Raw genomic sequence first — 19,757 nt, 5'->3', positions numbered from 1 at the left:
TTTCCTTTATACCTTAGAAATGTTTCATTTTGTCTACCCCAAGTTCTATTCCAGTATGGTTTTAAATGTGCCCTTCAAAAACCTAGAAAGCATAGAACAAGAAACATGCCTACTCTTAAAAAACCATGAAAATTTATAAGCAGATGGTTTTTTGCATGTCTGACAATAAAAGTTACTTAGTAGTTTGATGAGAATCATAGTATTCATAATTTTAGTTGTAGCTTTATTGTTTAATGTACTGACTCTATAATATGCTAACAAATGTTTTTTTTTTCATGGCTAGATTTTGTTTTTTATCAGGATCTGAATGGAGCAGAGGGGCATGTGCTAGCTTCTCTTGTCTCTGTCCTTCTGGCTCTCCCCTCTCCCCTGTGTGTGTGCAAGCATATATCCTCTATTTGCCAGTAGCAGATCCTGATTTTTAAAAAGGCCACTAGGTTGAGTCTGGTTTTGTTTCTTTCTTGACAGTGGGTTTTTTTCTTTTCTTTTCTTTCTTTCTTTCTTTTTTTTTTTTTTGAGGGGAGTTTTGCTCTTTTTGCCCAGGCTGGAATGCAATGGCGTGATCTTGGCTCACTGCAACCTCCGCCTCCCGGGTTTGAGCGATTCTCCTGCCTCAGCCTCCCGAGTAAGTGGGATTACAGGCGTGCACCACCACGCCCAGCTAATTTTGTATTTTTAGTAGAGACGGGGTTTCACCCTGTTGGCCAGGCTGGTCTCGAACTCCTGACCTCAGGTGATCCGCCTGCCTTGGCCTCCCAAAGTGGTGAGATTACAGGCATGAGCCACGGCACCTGGCCTGACAATGGGTTTTTTTCTTGCTTATGTCAGAGGTCTGAATGCCAGATATGTTGTGTAGGGACTGAAGTAAATAATATTTACGCCTGCAAACAGGCATGCCCCTTCATCTGTCAGAGCATTGGGTCAGTCTTGTCAGGAGTTGAGCTAGGTTTTGGTTTTGTTGTTGCCATGGTTACCACCAGCTTCAAATTTATATAGTTTCCTTGTTCTTACGGTGGGGTCTGGGTTGCTGGAGGGTTTTTCTCAGCGTTCCTGTTCCATGCTCAGTTTTCTGCATTCCCTGTGCAGCTGTGCCTCAGTGGCGGGGATGGGGTGGGGTGGGGTGGGTCACTCTTTTGCCCCCTTCCCTAGCAGTAGACTTCTATTCCTGGTGATGGGTAATGGGAGGGAATTTTGTTGTTGTTGTTGTTGTTTTTAATAAATCCAGCCCTACTCTTAAGTAGGCCCAGTGCAGCTGGACCTTGGGGTTGGGGTTTTCTCAGCATTTCTGTTCCTTCTCTTCATGGCACCACTAATCTGTTGCATGTCTTATGGGGAAGTTTCCTAACCCTTCTCTAGCTGGATTGGTACAGGATACTGGGCTCAGGACTATTTCCTGCCCTGCTCCCAGTGGGTAGAAGTGTTGTAGGTTTTTATCTTTCTCCCTTCTACTGTGAGACACAGTGCGTATTTACCTGTGCCTTTTCCTGTGTGCCTGCAACCCTCGGGGGGGTGGGGGTAGGGGCGCACTTCTAATCTTCTGCTTTGCTTCAGTCTTTCCTGGGAGCACCTGGTGGGAGGTATGTGGAAAATGGCCTGTGAATTGAGTGTGAACTCCCCGTATGCCTGGGTCTCCCAAGAGGTTTATACTGTCACACTAGCCCTAAAATTTTAGCTGATTGTTTCTTACCTGCTTGCCTTTCCTGCTCTGGCACAAGAGAGACTGTGGTGGGAACTGGAATGTGGGACTGACTCTCCTTGGATTTCAGGTTATTTGCGTTCAGTCTCAGTCTGTCATGGGTTCAAGAAAAGTTGTGATTTTATCAAGCTCTTTCTCATTGTTAATGGTCTTTCCAGCTTTTACATTTTTAAGTGAAAACATAACTTCTGCATTTAGTTAAAAGGTAATGAGTAAACCAGCATCAGAGATGTTAGTGAATTTATTTATGTGATTACACTAAGAAATAAGAATTCCAAGTATTTCCATTCCATTAATATGCCGTAGGCATTTTCTCTTTAGTTCTGTTTAGTTCATTTTAGTTTGACAGAGGTTGTACGAATTTCCCCCCACTAATGTCTCAATGTAAAGGATTCTTCAGCCTTGGAAAGACTTGGATTGATCTCTTGGGGTCACAGATTTTAAAGGCCTTAAAGTGAACTTTATTGTATCTCTGATTTTTAAAAATCATATTTTAGGCCGGGCGCTGTGGCTCATGCCTGTAATCCCAGCACTTTTTGAGGCCAAGGTGGGCAGATCACAAGGTCTGGTGTTCGAGACCATCCTGGCCAACATGGTGAAACCCTGTCTCTACTGAAAATAGAAAAACTGAGCCGGGTGTGGTGGCAGGCGCCTGTAGTCCCAGCTCTTGGGAGGCTGAGGCAGGAGAAATGCTTGAACCCGGGAGGTGGACGTTGCAGTGAGCCCAGATGGCACCACTGCACTCCAGCCTGGCAACAGAGCGAGACTCTATCTTAAAAAAAAAAAAAAAAATCATATTTTATGGGCATAACCATGGAATATCATGTTTTTGGAGTTAGGAGACAGATGAGGCAGGGAAAAAGTTATTGCTTGTGTGCAGTCTCTTACTACTCTTTTAATCTGTGTGGTTTAGTTACCTAGGTAACTACAGCTAAGTTCTGTTATCTTTGATTCAGATTGCCAGGTGTTTGTCCTCTACCTTCCCAAAAACCTTTCTAGTAGGATTTATTGTATTCTCTGAGAATCACAGTATTTAAGTGTTCCTGGTAGAGCTTTATATAATTGCATGAACAACAAAGTTCTTCTGAATGTGATTCTTACGAATAAAGATAGCTACTTTTTGGAAGGCCATGGAAAACAGGCGACAGGTCTGTTAGATTATTGTGGCAGGAATTTGTTAAATTGCAGTTCTTTTTTTAAGAATGCATTTTCCTGAGAGTCCTATTTGATCAATGTTACAATGTTATACTTTTTTTGTGTTTACAAATATTTTCACTCAACCACTTTAAATATTTTGTGAAACAAGGTCCAAAGTATAAATAAATTGCAATATACCCAACTCAGTCTCTTTATGCAGCAGATTTTCATTGAGTTTTGCAAATACTTATTAATTTAAAAAAGTCATATTTCAGCCTTGGGGAATATCAGATTAATTGTAAATTAAATGCATAGTTTCGACTATGATTGAAAATTTAGTGACAAATTCTACATTTATGTAAAGTAAGCCTGGAGGCTACAGCTAGAACATTTTGTTTATTTTAAACAGGAGAACTTATTCCTAAAACAGGCTCTCCAAAATCCTTCTGTTGGCTTCTCTGCTGCTTTGCTAAATATAAAGTAAAAATATGGTTTCTCCAGTTTGGAAGGTTTCAGGATTTTGTGGAGTACTTCCAAGGTAGCTATTGAGATGTGTTGTATCCATTTACTTGGGCACTTGCTTAGACTTGTCATCAGTCCAGAAGGACACCTGTGCCCCATTACAAATAAACATTGTCATTATCTAATATTCTGTTGAATTGCTCATTAGTTGGGAGGGTACTATTATTAGTGATGTTAGTAAGGATTTACTGAGTACTAAAAGTGAGAATGGAATTATACGTTGAATTGGTTTTTGAGGTCATTTAAAAAAAATTGTTTTATTGTCATCCATTTCTTTCACATCAATTTTATAGGACCTCATATTCATTTTCTTCCATAACAGATTACCATCTCTACCACAACAAATTACCAGAAACTTTGAGGCTTAAAACCACACAAGTTTTTCATTTCACAGTTCAGTAGGTGAGCAGTCTGACATGGATCTCACTGGGCTAAAGTCAAGGTATTGGCAGTTTTTTTTTTCTGGAGCCTCTAGGGGATAATCCATTTCCTTGCAATCCCCAGCTTCAAGAGGCCACCCACATTCTTTTGGCCCTCATCATCCTTCATCTTCAAAGCAATGGTTGGTTGCTTGAATTTCTCTGGTGTCATTTTCCCATCTCTGTGTGATGCAGTTGGGAAAGGGAAAAGACTCTCACTTTTAAGAACTCATGTGATTAGATTGGGCCCACATAGATAATCTAGGATAACTCCCCATCTCAAGGTCTTTAACCTTATCTTGTCTGCAAGGTCGTGTTTTTTTTTTTTTTTTTTTTTTTTTGCCATGTAAGGTAATATATTTACAAGATTTGGGAATTAGGATGTGGGTCTCTTTGAGGCATTATTATTCTGACTACCACAGAACCCGAACATCTTTCCAGAATACTATTACACTAATTTAAAACTTTTATGGTTAGAAGAGTATGGGCATAATTTGAATTAATGCTGAGAAATTTCTTCAAACTCTTATCTGCCATTACCTGTTGAATATATTTCCTTAGATATTTTGTAAGCACCTTGTTAGCTTTTGCTGTGTAACAAACCAGTTATTTATCATTGCCCACATATCTATGGGTCAGCTGACATAGGCTGGGTTTGATGGATGTCTCTGATGACCTTGGCTGGACTTGCAGTGCATCTGTAAGTTTGCAGGTCAGCTGAGAATTGTCTAATGTAGCCTGGGGCTCTGTGGAGGCAGCTCTGTTACACATGTTTCTCATCCTCTTACCTTTGAGCTAGCCTAGGCATGTTCTTCTAATGAAAATGGCAGAAATGCAAACATGAAAGTAGAAACATGTGAAACTTCTTTTGGCCTAAGCATAGAGCAGGGAAACTGTCATCTTTGCTTTATTCTGTCAGCCAAAAATAGTCACATGGCCAAATAAAGGGGCTGAGAAATATACTCCTCCTCTTTAGTGGGACGAACAGCAAAGTCATTTAGCAAAGGGCTTGAATGGAAAGGAGGTAAAGAATTGGGACCAACGATACAATTGACCCCATACTTAAACTTTGTATCCCCCAAACTGAACTAATCTCTGTGACTACCTCCTTCACCAGAAACCTGGTTTGCCTTCTTTATTTCTGATCTTAGTTAATGATTCTATTCTATGCCTAGTCGCCCAAGCCAGATACCTAGGAAGTATTTTGGAGTCTTCGTTTTCTCCTTTTCCCATCTTCAATATTTATGTATTTATTTTTTTGAGACAGGGTCTCACTTTGTCACCTAGCTGGAATGCACTGGCATAATCATAGCTCACTGCAGTCTCAGACTCCTGAGCTCAAGTGATCCTTCCAAATCAGCCTCCTAAGTAGCTGGGACCACAGATGTGTACCACCATGCCCAGCTAGTTTTTTTACTTTGGTAGAGGCAGTGTCTTGCTATATTGCCCAGGCTGGTGTTGAACTCCTGGCCTCAAACAGTCCTCCTGCCTTGGCCTCCCAAAGTGCTGGAATTACAGGCGTGAGCCCTCATGCTTGGCCCAGTATTTAGCTTGACAATTATTCTCTAATCTGCCATCTTTTCCAGTCTTATTACTGTCGCTACTCTGGTTCAGGTTCTCATATCTCTGAAAAGAAAGGGAGGGAACAGACTCTCAATTGTTTTCAATCCTACTTCCTTCAGATCTATCTCTTATGTTGCAGCCAGAATACTCTGCCTAAAATACAGATGTCACTCCTATTTAGTGATTTCTTATTACCTCTAGAGGATGCCCCCTATGCTCTGTCTTTTCTAATCTCATCTTCCACTCTTGCCTGCCTTCTCTTTTACCGTTTTAGTTCAGAAGTCAGCAAACTTTGGCGAGTGAGCCAATCTTGTTTACCGACTATATTTGCACTACAGTGGCAGCGTTGAGTCATTGCAGCAGAGAACATATGGCTCACAAAGCTAAAACGTTTACTGTCTGGTCCTTTATAGAAAAAGTTTGCCAACCCTGCTCTAGTCATGTAGAACTTATAACAGCTTCCTTCTTATACCATTTTATTTTATGCCTCAGTACTTTTTATTATGTTGTTTCTTTACCTAACTCTTATTTTTTAAATAACAGCTTTATTAAGGTATAATATAATTACATATCATACAGTTCACCGATTTAAAGCATACAGTTCATTGGTTTTTAGTATGCTCACAGTTGTGCAGCCATCACTGTAATCAGTTTTAGAGCATTTTCATTGCTCTCCCAAAAAACCCCATGCCCGTGAGCCTTCACTTCTTGTGCCCTAACCTCTTTTTCTAGCACTAGACAATCACCACATCTACTTTTCAGTCTCTTAGGTTTGCCCATTCTTGATATTTGGTATAAATGGAATAATATGTGGGCTTTTGTGACTGGCTTCTTTCACTTAGCTTAATGTTTTTAGGGTTCATGCATGTTGTAGCATTGATCAGTATTTCATTCTTTTATTAATTGCTGATTAATGCTCTGTTATATGGACATACCACATTTTATGTATCCATTCATCAGTTGATAGATATTTGGGTTGTTTCTACTTTTTGGCTGTTATGAATAATGCTGCTAAGAACATTTGTGTACTAGATTTTGTGTCATATGTTTTCACTTCTTTGGGGTGCTGACACTTCCTTATCCACTAAGAATTTACTTTGGGGTCATTTCCTCTATAACTTTTCCCTAGCCGTCTAGGCTGGATTGAGTGTCTTTTCTGTCAGGCTCTGATGATGCTCTTGTATTACCACATTATATTGAAATGACCTGTTAGTATGTCTCTCTGCTCTACTCTTCTGTAAGTTTCTGGAGAGCAGCATCAGTGCCATACATAATTCAACTTATTCATGACTTCAGACATTAGGAAAGTTCACTTCATGTTTGTTGAATTAGAAAAACTGTAAAACAATCTATGCTTTTGAATTAAAATATAATTCATCCTTTTTTTCTCTCATGTTCATTGGCATTTTTTTTTAAAAGTCTCTTAGAATATATATTGACATAACACAACTTTATTTTCTTTTAAGGTCTGCAAAGAAAACAAAACATGGTGCTAAAGAAAAAACACCAGATGAGAAAAAAGATGAAATAGAAAAAATAAAAGCATATCCCTATGTGGAAGGCGAACCTGAGGATGATGTCTATTTAAAATGGTTATACCCGAGGCAGATATATGAGGTGGAGAAAGCTGTTCACTTACTTAAGAAATTTCAAGTTCTTGACTTTACTAGTCCAAAGCAAAGTGTTTATCTTGATTTGACACTGGATATGACACAGGGAAAGAAGGTACGTAGAGTCTGTGAAAATAAGTTTACTTGTGAACAGTGGCTCTATGAATTGGTGTTTCTATTTTATTTTATTTTATTGTTATTATTATTTTTGAGACAGGGTCTTGCTGTGTTGCCCAGGCTGGAGTGTGGTGGTATGATCTCAGCTCACTGCAGACTCCACCTCCCGGGCTCAGGTGATCTGTCACCTCAGCTTCCTGAGTAGCTGGGACTACAGGTGTGTTCTACCATGCCCAGCTAATTTTTGTACTTTGAGTAGAGATGAGATTTCCCCATTTTGCGCAAGCTGGTTTTGAACTCTTGGGCTCAAGTACTCTGGCCCTCCTTGGCTTCCCAAAGTGCTGGGATTACATGCATGAGCTACTGCACCTGGCCTCTTAATTTTAAAAATTACTGCCTCTCATAATTTTTCGAAAACTTCATGCTCTTTCTGTACTTTAGCATGAAAAATATGTTTGTTCATTTAAAAATTTTCCAAATATAAAATTTGTTGAAAACACTCTAGAGAGTTAACATAGATTTCCTGTTTCCCCTAAGAGTCACTAGTATAAATTTCAACAAAAGTAGTGTTAAAATTAATTGAGGTATCACTGTAACTTTGAAAAGTGACTTAAACTGCCTAGGTGGCATGTTTCTTCTCTGTAAATGAGGGCTCTGGATTAGCTCAGTCTCCTTCAGATGTGTTCCTTGGGGTCCTGGTTTGAGACTAAGTTTTCATAGGTGGGATTCCAAGCTCCTCACTCTTGCTTCAACCGGAGCTTCTCTGCTTTATTTGTTTATATACTGAAATTCAACAGAGTACTATTGATTATAAAACTCTAAATTAGAAGCAGGAAAGACACTAGCTTAGTATTAAGGTCTATTATATAGCCCTAAATCCCTAAATTTTATAAGCTTCTTGCTTAAGAGTTCTAATTTTTTTAGAAATGATTTTAATTTTTATTCTAAAGATGTCTCTTTTCTTGACAAACTAGAATGTATAAGTTTTTAAATGTAATTTAACAAACTCAACAACAGCAATGCTAGAGCGCCTAGGAGGAGGCAATACAACGCAGTCTTAAGAGCATAGGCTCTGGAGTCCGCCTGCAGTACCGACTGGAAACCTGCTTCATTGCTTTTTGAGTTTGGGCTTCTTTACTTCATGACTTTGAGTTTAATGCTTAACCTCTTCAAATCTCAGTTTTTTCATCTCTTTCTAAAAGGGAATAAAAGGTCAAGGATTAAATGAGATAATGCCTGTAAAGGACTTAGTATGTGCTTAATAATAATAGTCAACTTTTACTGAAAAATTTTCTGTGTACCAGATACAATGCTAAATGTTTTGCATGTGTTTTCTCATTTAATTCTATAATAATCTCTTAAGAGGAAGTTGAGGCATAGAAAGTGAAATAACTTGCCAAAGGTCATAGAATAGGGGGCAAAGGTAAGATTTGAAGCAAGGCCTGTCTCATTTCTTTGTTCTCATTTTTTAGAAACAGTTTATAATAGCTGTGTTACAATTTTTTATTTTGTATCAGAGTGTTACTGTTCTTTTAGTTGGAAAATGTTGTAACTGTTCAAGATGATCAGTCAACCGTTAGTGTAGTTCAGAATGATGTTTTGTAGCACCACAGGCTTCATTTCATACATGGAAGCTGCTTGTAAACTAGTGACATTGAAAAGATACTGTTGCCTTCCTAAGGCTTTTTTTTTTTTTTTTTTTTTTTTTTTCATAGAGTGCTTATACAACAAGCCAGTATTCCGCAGGGGATGCTATTATTGCGACTGCTTACCATTGAGAAATTTGCTGAAACCAGTTGTGACATGTTAATGGCAAAGGAATGCCGGTCCATAAAACTAAGCTGTATGACTGATACAAAGTATACTTAAGAATTTGTCCCTCCAGGCCGGGTGTGGTGGCTCACACCTGTAATCCCAGCACTTTGAAAGGCTGAGGCGGGCAGATCATAAGGTCAGGAGATCGAGACCATCCTGCCTAACATGGTGAAACCCCGTCTCTACTAAAAATACAAAAAAAAAAAAAAAAAAAAAAAAAATTAGCCAGGCGTGGTGGCGGACGCCTATAGTCCCAGCTACTCGGGAGGCCGAGGCATGAGAACGGCGTGAACCTGGGAGGCGGAGCTTGCAGTGAGCCGAGATCAGGCCACTGCCCCCCGCCTTGGGTGACAGACAAAACCCCGCCTAAAAAAAAAAAAAAAGAATTTGTTCCTCCTTGTCTGCAAAGAAATCCCCAGGAGGATGTTTCTACTCAAAATAAGGTTTTTCTAAAAATATTGATCTTTCAATCACTTTTATTACGGGAACAACCACCTTTTCTTCCAAACCTTAAGGCTGCAACAAAACTTTGGAGGACCTAGAACTTGTTTCTCTGTAAAGTCTCCCTAAGAGAGCTAGGCCTCAGGCCTCAATAGTTTCTGGTCAAAATGACTGAACACATTAGTTTAGAGGTCCTGTAAAATCTCCACCTGTATTAGCGTGCCTCAAATGCATGCCATTGTTTATTTAGGATTTTCCAATTGACTTTCTAAATAAATCTGAAAGTGGTGATGGTCTAGGTTGTTTCAAAAATAGAGTCAACTCAGAAGATCCCTTTAGGCTTGACATTTTGTCTTGGGTTTAGGCTTTACAATTCCTGATAGTTTCGAGCCAGTGATGGCAATTGGGGGTGACCTACTGGGCAGATCAGCTGGATATTGTCTATTGTTCAGCATGTATAGCTGTATTCATGTCTCCCTGATGGTGTCAGAAGAGTACATGGGTTTAAAACAAATTTAATTGGAGGTAGCAAACATTTATTATTCATCAGATGGAAAGCATTGTACTACTGCTGGGGAAGATGTTATGCAAACACATTTCATAATATATGAGAGACTGTGATGAATGATGTAGAGATAGAAGCCAAGTGGCATGGGATTATGAAGCTGGAAAAGATTTTAGTTTTTTATTCTCAAAAAAATATAATCTTGAAAAGTTTCTTGAAAAGAAATATAATCTCTTGTGCTTTAAATTGTAATCGATGAATAGTAATTCATGAATAGTAATCAATGAATAGTTCTGAATTAATGGAAGAATGTAGAGTAGAGTCAGAACACTGAAAACAAAACATGTCCGTTCTTGTTTTATATAGAGTATGTGAGAGACAGAAAAGATTAACTTTACATAATTATTTTTCCTTGTTGCGTGTTTAGAAAAACGTGGCTCCATTTACCAGTGTTCTTAGTTTGCCATACCCATTTGCTTCAGAAATCAATAAAGTCGCTGTATTTACAGAGGTAAGTAACTTCCATCAACTATTTATATCATTTAATTTTTTTAGAGATCACTTAATTATTATTATTTAGAGATCACTTAATTATTAACCAATGATTAGCACCCTGAATAAATGGAGTTAGAGAAAATCCTAACATTCACCTAGTCCTATTTTCCCCTTTTGGAGCTCAAAAGAGATGATTTGTTTGAGGTTATGTTATTAGCTTGAGAAAGAGCTAGATTAGAACATTAGTTTCATCATTACTAGAATGCTACAGTATGTTTCTCACAAGAAACTGAAGAAAAGAGTCGGAAACGTTTATCAATTTATCCTGCTACCCTAACTCCTGCTTTGCTGTTCAAACCTTCCTCTCCCAAATAACAATAGAGATGATTTTAATTTTATTTCCTTATTTTATTTTATTTTTTTATTATACTTGGTAAGTTCCGCTAGGTTAATGTGCATCAACCGTGCAGGCTTTGTTCATATGCGCTATACGCTTATGCCAGTGTTGGTGTGCTGCACCCATCAAGCGCTCGTCAGCACCCCATCAATCTCGCAACTCCGGCATCTTAATAGTCCATGGTATCACGCCGGCGACTCCCAAGGCAATCTCTCCGTCCCGCCCCTCCCCATGATAGCCCGGTGCGTGGTGATGTTCCCTCCCGGGAGTCCAATGCTGATCTCCATTGTTCCAGTTCCCACCTACTGGAGTGAGCAACAGGTGGCTGGTTTGGTTCTGCGTGCGTTCCTTGGTGACTAGTTTCGTAAGAATGATGGTTTCCAGCCATCGCATCCATCGTCCCGCTACAAACGCGCACGCAAACTCATCCTTCCTGTCTTATGGCCTGCACCTAGCTTCCACTGTCGCTGATATGTGCCACCATGTCTTCTTAAATCCAAGCTCTGCTCACAAAGATGGACATTTGGGGCTTGATTCCAAGTCTTGCCTGCTGATTGGTGAATACCGTGCCTGCGAAGTAACGAACGAGATACCCTCTCCACAGTTAGAATGGCCAATCATGTAAGCAATCAGGGAAACAACAAGTTGTTGAGAGGATGTGGAGAAATAGGACACTTTACACATGTTGGTGGGATTGTACAACTAGTTCAAAACCATTATGGAAAGACAGCGTATGGCCAATTCGCTCAAGGATCTAGAACTAGATGGTACCCATATGAGCGACCCCCCAGCCATCCCACTACCTGGGTACTCAGGATACCCCACCAAGGATTATAGAATTCAGTTCTACTACACAGAGACGCTACAAAGACACATGCACACGTATGTTTATTGCGGCAATAAGATGATTTTAAAGCAGTGGAACCATGTAGTGCTGTGGTGCCTTAGAAACCACAACTTTTAAAATAATCTAGTCTTTTTTTTTTTCTTTTTTGAGACAGAATCTTGCTCAGTCACCCAGCCTGGAGTGCAGTGGCGCAATCTCGGCTCACTGCAAGCTCCGCCTCCCAGGTTCATGCCATTGTCCTGCCTCAGCTTCCTGAGTCGCTGGGACTACAGGCGCCCACCACCACACCTGGCTAATTTTTTTTGTATTTTTAGTACAGAAATGGTTTCACCGTGTTAGCCAGGATGGTGTTGATCTCCTGAGCTCGTGATCCACCCGCCTTGGCCTCCCAAAGTGCTGAGATTACAGGCGTGAGCCACTGCACGCCTAGCCAAAAGTATCTAGTCTTTATAAAACTGTCCTGTATTTATAAATGTTTGTTTATAATGTGTTTATGAATTTCTTTTTTAATCATCCACAAACTGTAATTGTTCTGAATGTAATATCCCTGATTCTTTTAATTGAAAAGTGATGCATTCAGTTCTTTTTTGAGACAGGGTCTTGGTCTGTTGTCCAGGCTGGAGTACAGTGGTGCAGTCATACTCACTATAGCCTCAGACTCTTGGGCTCAAGCAATTCTCCTGCCTGCCTCAGCCTACTGAGTAGCTGGAACTACAGGTGCTAGCCACTATATGGCAGGCTAATGTTTTTTCTTTTTTGAGATGGAGTCTTGCTCTTGTTGCCCAGGCTGGAGTGCAATGGCGCCATCTCAGCTTACCGCAACCTCTGCCTCCCGGGTTCAAGTGACTCTCTTGCCTCAGCCTCCTGAGTAGCTGTGATTACAGGCATACACCACCACACCCGGCTAATTTTGTATTTTTAGTACAGACAATATTTCTCCATGTTGGTCTGGCTGGTCTCCAACTCCTGACCTTAGGTGATCTGCCTGCCTTGGCCTCAAAGTGCTGAGATTACAGGCCAGCATGGCAGGCTAATTTTTAAGATTTTTTTTTGTAGAGACGGGGGTCTCACTTTGTTGCCCAGGCTGGTCTGGAACTCCTGGCTTCAAGCGATCCTCTTGACTCAGCCTGCCAAAGTGTTGGGATTACAGGTGTGACTCACTGCACCTGGTCTGCATTTTCTTTTCTTTTTTTTTTTGAGATGGAGTCTCACTCTGTCACTGAGGCTGGAGTGTAGTGGTGCAATCTCGGCTCACTACATCCTCCCCATCCTGGGTCCAAGGATTCTCCTGCCTCAGCCTCCTGAGTAGCTGGGACTACAGGTATGTGCCACCATGTCTGGCCAATTTTTGTATTTTTAGTAGAGACAGAGTTTTGCCATGTTGGCCAGGCTAGTCTTGAACTCCTGACCTCAGGGGAACTACCCGCCTCAGTCTCCCAAACTTCTGGGATTACCAGTGTGAGCTACTGCGTCCAGCCACATTTTCAATTACAAACAAAAGCTACAATTTGTACTTTGAACTGTGATATCATTTCTGACAACATACTTCAAAGCAGACTGAATATATTTAAAATTAATGACTGATGTTCAAACTGTGTTTTGATAGAATGCATCAGAGGTCAAAATAGCAGAAGAAAATGGAGCTGCATTTGCAGGAGGCACAAGTCTGATACAGAAGGTACAGTGTTGTTTTCATGTTCATTAGGTATAGAGATGATTCTCTTATCTTTGCCATTCATTGATTTATTATATGTGGAACACTAGTCTCATATCTTACAATAAATAGTAGGTCTTTATAAGAGCAGGAAAAAAATTTCCAACTTTTTTCAGTTTCAAAGTCAAGCTAGGAGACAATGATCCAGACAGTCTTATTGTGTGTGTGTGTGTGTGTGTGTGTGTGTGTGTGTGTGTTTGAGACAAGGTCTCTCTCTGTTGCCCAGACTAGAATATGGTGGTGCAATTATGGCTCACTGAAGCCTTGAACTCCTGAGCTCCTGAGCTCAAGCAATCCTCCTGCTTCAGCCTTCTGAGTAGCTGGGACTAAAGGTGCATGCCACTACACTCGGCTAATTTTTTTGTAGAGATGGGGTTCTTGCTTGTTGCCCAGGCTGGTCTTGAACTCTTGGCATCAAGAAATCCTCCTGCCTTGGCCTCCCAAAGTACTGGGATTACAGGTGAGAGCCACCACACCCAACCTCACACAGTCTGATATTGATTATATTTGACTTACATTATTGTGATTATTATTATTATTATTACTACTATTTTTTGCTTGCTTCTTTTTTGTCTATGAGAGTTTTGTGGATAGATAGGAAAGGGCAATGTGACTCTGGTTTTGAATGTAAGGTTTAAAATGAAATCCAAAAGGTCACGTGGATTTCATTGATACCCATGGACACCTCTGTTCATGTTTTGAAGATCACATATTTGTTTTTTTTTTTTTTTTGGAGTGAAGGTGTAATTCACTTAGTAGATCATGAAGTATGGTATCTGCCCTCTATAATGTTGATGCTTTTGGTTCCTGTTAATTTTTAGCTCCTAATCCTTTCAGAGTGGCATAGGCTCAGTATGGTAGCAACAAATGATTATATAGCCTGCCTTTAGAAAGTAACACAGCTTCCCTGGGCGCCGTGCCTCATGCCTGTAATCTCAGCACTTTGGGAGGCTGAGGTGGGAAGATCACTTGAGGCCAGGAGTTTGGGACCATCCTGGCCAACACGGTGAATCCCCACCTCTCCTAAAAATACAAAAATTAGCCAGGCGTGGTGGCGCATGCCTGTAATCCCAGCTACTTGGGAGGCTGAGGCACGAGAATCTCTTGAGGAGTTTGTAGTGAGCTGAGATTACGCCTACACTCCAGCCTAGGCAACAGAGTGAGACTCTGTCTCCAAAAAATTAATAAATAAAATAAATAAATAAATAAGAAAATAACGGAGCTTGGGGAGCCGCTTTGAAACCAAGGACTTTTTTTTTTTCCTTTTAAGAGGTAGGAAGAAGAGGCATGGAGTTATTTCTGAAAATACAAAAGATTTTTCTTAGTGTTCTCTCTGAAAGTTTCTCCTCTAAATAAAATCATTTATGTTATGGATTTTTTTTTAAATTATTATACTTTAAGTTCTAGGGTACATGTGCACAACGTTCAAGTTTGTTACATATGTATGTATGTGCCATGTTGGTGTGCTGCACCCATTAACTCATCATTTACATTAGGTATATCTCCTAATGCTATCCCTCCCTCCTCCCCCAACCCCACGACAGGCCCTGGTGTGTGATGTTCCCCACCCTATCAATTCAACAAGAAGAGCCAACTATCCTAAATATATATGCACCCAATACAGGAGCACCCAGGTTCATAAAGCAAGTCCTTAGAGACCTACAAAGAGACTTAGACTCCCACACAATAATAATGGGAGACTTTAACCACCCACTGTTAACATTAGACAGATCAAGACAGAAAGCAAGAATATCCAGGAATTGAACTCTGCTCTGCAGCAAGTGGACCTAATAGACATCTACAGAACTCTCCACCCCACATCAACAAAATATATATTCTTCTCAGCACCACATCACACTTCTTCCAAATTGACCACATAGTTGGAATAAAGCACTCCTCAGACAAATGAAAAAGAACAGAAATTTATAACAAAGCCTGTCTCATAGACCACAATGCAATCAACTAGAACTCAGGATTGAATACTCAAATCAAAACGCTCAACTACAATGGAAACCTGAACCAACCGCCTCCTGAATAACTACTGGTACCTACGAAATGAAGGCAGAAATAAAGATGTTCTTCGAAACCTATGACAACAAAGACACAAACATACCGGAATCTCTGGGACCAACATTTAAAACAGTGTTAGAGGGAAATTTATCAGCACTAAATGCCCAACATAGAAAACCAGGAAAGATCTAAAATGACACCCTAACATCACAATTAAAAGAATAGGAAGCAAGAGCAAGCACATTCAAAGCTAGCAGAAGGCAAGAAAAACTAAGATCAGAGCAGAACGGAAGGAGATGGAGACACAAAAAACCCTTCAAAAAATCAGTGAATCCAGGAACTGGTTTTTGAAAAAAATAAACAAATTGATAGAACCTCTAGCAAGACTAATAAAGAAGGAAAAAGAGAAGAATCAATAGACACAATAAAAAATGATAAAGAGGATATCACCACCGACCCCACAGAAATACAAACTACCATCAGAGATACTATACACACCTCTACATCAAATAAACTAGAAAACTAGAAGAAATGGATAAATTCTAGACACATACACCCTCCCAAAAACTAAACCGGAAGAAATTGAATCCCTGAATAGAACCAATTAATAGGGTCCTGAAATGAATGACAATAATTAATGGCCTGTCCAACCAAAAGAGTCCAGGACCAACCGAATCACAGCCGATTCTGCCAAGAGGCACAAGGAGCTGGTACCAGGTCCTTCTGAAACTATTCCAATCAATAGAAAAAAGGGAATCCTCCCTAATCATTTTATGAGGCAAGCAATCATCCTGATACTAAAGCCCTGGCAGAGAACATCAAAAAAAGAGAACTTAGACCAATACCCTGGTTGAGAACATGCGATGCAAAAATCTCAATAAAATACTGGCAAACCAAATCCAGCCAGCACATCTAAAAAGCTTATCCACCCATGATCAAGTGGCTCAATCCCTGGGATGCAAGGCTGTTCACATATGCAAATCAATAAACGTAATCCAGCGGTATAAAGAGAACAAAGACAAAAACCACATGATTCATCTGCAACAGATGCAGAAAAGGGCCTTTGACAAAATTCAACAGCCATTTCATGCTAAAAATCTCTCAATAAACAGGTATTCATGGGATGTATCTCAAAATAATAAGAGCTATTTATGACAAACCACAGCCAATATCATACTGAATGGGCCAAAACTGGAACATCCCTTTTGAAACTGCCAAAGACAGGGATAGGCCCTCTTTCACCATTCCTATTCCAACATAGTGTTCCTGGCCAGGGCAGAAGTTCTGGCAAAGGCATTTCAGCAGGATAAAGAAATAAAGGGATTCATTAGGAAAAGAGGAAGTTAAGTTGTCACTGTTTGCAGATGGTCATTGATTGTTTATTTAGAAAACCATCGTCTCAGCCCAGAATCTCCTTAAGCTGCCCACAAGCCAACTCAGCAGTCTCAGGATACAAAATCAATGTGCAAAAATCACAAGCAATTCCTATAGTGTTATCGGAATTTTTGCTGGGGGAAGGAAGTAGACAGGAAATGTGACCTGAAAAATTTATCCTTTGTCCCATATTCAAATTTTCATTTGGGTAACTTAACTGGACACATCTGTTGAGATGCACAGCAGTGCTCATAGTTGGTTTTTTCCCTCCCTTAAATACCAATAAATTGGTGAGGATCTGGATTTTTAAAGAGGGTACTTCAGAGTGGATTTTTTGGTTGCCAGAACTATGGAAAGTAGGAGAGTATGTTTTTAAATACAGGGTTCCTAGGCCAAAGTCTGTGGTAACCAGTTCTTTCTGGATGTATTATTAATTTTAATTAAAATTATTAAACTTTTTACAATTATTAAAAAATAATCACAAATGTTTGGGAATTGAGAATAGAAGCTGAGTGTCTAGAATCCAGAGAACATAATCTTGAGTTGTATACAGAGCTTTCCATTTTCTTCTTGCAACCACAGAAGTTACCTTGTAGAACTATCATAGCCACTCCTCTGGTTCTTTTTTCTTTTTTTTTCTTTTTTTTTTTTTTTTTTTTTTGAGACAGAGTGTCGTTTCATCACCCAGGCTGGAGTGCAGTGGGGTGATCTTGGCTCACTGCAACCTCTGCCTCCTGAGTTCAAGTGATTCTCCTGCCTCAGCCTCCCTAGTAGCTGAGATTACAGGTGCCTGCCACCATGCCCGGCTAATGTTTGTATTTTTAGTAGAGACGGAGTGTTGCCACATTGGCCAGGCTGGTCTCGAACTCCTGGCCTCAACTGATCTGCCCACCTCAGCCTCCCAAAGTGTTGGGATTATAGGCGTGAGCCACTGCTCCCGGCCAAGCCACCACGCCTGGCCTTTGGTTCTTAAATGTTAAGCAAGAAGTTACCTCTCAAGAAAGAAATGGTAATAGAGCAGAAAGCATTATGAAGCTGTAAGTTCAGTAAATGAAACACATTTTTTAAAGTAACTCAAATAAGGAAGACAAAGACTTTTTAAAATTCTGTAGTATAGAAAATATTAACAGGTACAGAATTTCTCTTTAGGGCCCCAGTAGAGGGTCTGTTAATAGAGAGAGCATGCCACCTCTATTGGCATCATAGAATAAGTTTGCAAGTTACCCCATGGTGCCTTTTTAAAGCTAGTCCTTGTTATTTTTAGAAGGTATTCAGGTTATGAAGTAATTTAATACAGTTTTGTAAATAATACTATGGCTGCAATTTTTTATACATACCTGTGTTTTTAAATTATCATTTTATTTAGCTCTGTAAAATGCGAAGTAGGATAAATATACATAGTCATTTCTTTTCTTTTCTTTTCTTTTTTCTTTTTGAGATGGAGTTTCGCTCTTGTTGCCCAGGCTGGAGTGCAATGACGCAGTCTCGGCTCACTGCAGCCTCTGCCTCCTGGGTTCAAGCGATTCTCTCTGCCTCCTGAGTAGCTGGGATTACAGGTGCCTGCCACCACGCCTAGCTAATTTTTTGTATTTTTAGTAGAGACGGGATTTCACTACGTTGGCCAAGCTGGTCTCGAACTCCTGACCTCAGGCGATCCAACCTGCGTCAGCCTCCCGAAGTGCTGGGATTACAAGTGTGAGCCACTGTGCCACATAGTAATTTCTTAGATAACACATTCATTTATTAAATTTGTTTTACTTTATTTTGAAACATCACAGATATGCCTGGTTCTGAGTGATTTTAAAGTGAATTCGTATTTTTCCTTGTCTCTAAGAGCATGATTTCCAGCCACAGTTTTTTAATATTCCAAGATATAATCTTACTTACAGCATAACTTCCAAACATAATTTTAATTTAAAGGAACATGTCATAGAATTAGGATTGGAAAGTCTTGGAATAGAAATCTCACATACAGTTCTTTGACATTTAGAAATTGCCTCTGCTTTCCTATTTCCAGTGATGAGAGCCCTGGTTCTGGACCCACACTGCCTGTATTTCAGTTCTAGCTCTGTCTCTTAGGTGTGTACAGACTGACTCATCCTCCCCTGAGCCCTCAATTTTTTAAATCTGGAATGTGTGGTCAATATTGGTACCTGTCTCAAGGGTTGTGGTGAAGACTGGATGTTCTAAATTATATTAAACTTTTAGCAGAATGCTTGGCACATGAGAAGTGACCATTTAATGTAAGTTACTGTTAAGGAGAGGAGAATATGTTATTTAAGGACTAAAAATTTGTACAAAGAATAGTAACAGAAGGATAAAATTCCATAGTCATTGCTTAATTTTGTCAGAATTCAAGTTTTTAATTCACTGTGTACCCCTAAATCAAGGCTTTGAATGGCATATTGTGGTAAGATTTAATACAAAGAGAATCATTGGTAAAATATTTCTTGCTCAGGCAGTGGCATGATCTTGGCTTACTGCAACCTCTGCCTTCCTGGCTTCAAGCTATCCTCTCACCTCAGCTTCCAGTTACCTGGGACTACAGACGTATGCTACCACACCCGGCTAATTTTTGTATTTTTTGTAGAGATGGGGTTTCACCTTATTGCCCAGTCTAATTTCAAACTCCTTAGCTCAATTGATTTGCCTGCCTTGACCTCCCAAAGTGCTGGGATTACAGGTGTGGAGTTTAAGTGGAGTATATTGTGTGTTTAAGTGAAGTATATTAAGTGGAGTTTAAGTGGAGTATATTGTAGTAGTATAATAGCTATTTTAGGTGCTTGTCTGAATTAATAAAAATGTTTTCTAAAATTGAATATTAATTCCTTTGTTCTGAGAATGGATATAGAGTATGGATAATAAACTATAAATGAACTTGTCTTTGATCACCCCCTCTTCTTTTATTCTTAGTTATTGGTGGTAAGGAAATTTTCAGTTTCAGTTCTTTGTGAAAATAATTATAAATTCAGTTCTCTGATGCTCTAAATTTAGGAAGCTAGTGGTTGCTAGTGAGTTTGGCAGTTAGTGGTTATTAATTTTACATGTGATCTGTTGCAAAATTTTCAGCTTTTTTAGGTTTCTTCAGTTTTAAT

General features: G+C 39.7%; 1 protein-coding gene across 1 annotated transcript in view; it reads left to right on the top strand.

Annotated features, from left to right (window-relative positions):
• Window positions 1–19,757, top strand: part of MRPL1 (mitochondrial ribosomal protein L1) — a 95,344-nt gene that overhangs the window by 16,612 nt on the left and 58,975 nt on the right. The window contains exons 3-5 of the mRNA XM_017876536.1: window positions 6,804–7,062; window positions 10,253–10,336; window positions 13,171–13,242. Coding sequence (XP_017732025.1) covers window positions 6,804–7,062; window positions 10,253–10,336; window positions 13,171–13,242 — 415 coding nt within the window. The remainder of the gene's footprint in view (window positions 1–6,803; window positions 7,063–10,252; window positions 10,337–13,170; window positions 13,243–19,757) is intronic.

The sequence above is a fragment of the Rhinopithecus bieti genome, unplaced genomic scaffold, assembly GCF_001698545.2.
Source record: "Rhinopithecus bieti isolate Rb0 unplaced genomic scaffold, ASM169854v2 scaffold_8675, whole genome shotgun sequence".
Classification (NCBI taxonomy): Eukaryota; Metazoa; Chordata; class Mammalia; order Primates; family Cercopithecidae; genus Rhinopithecus; species Rhinopithecus bieti.
The sequence above is the reverse complement of the archived record's forward strand: the minus strand, read 5'-3'. Positions and strand labels throughout refer to the sequence as shown.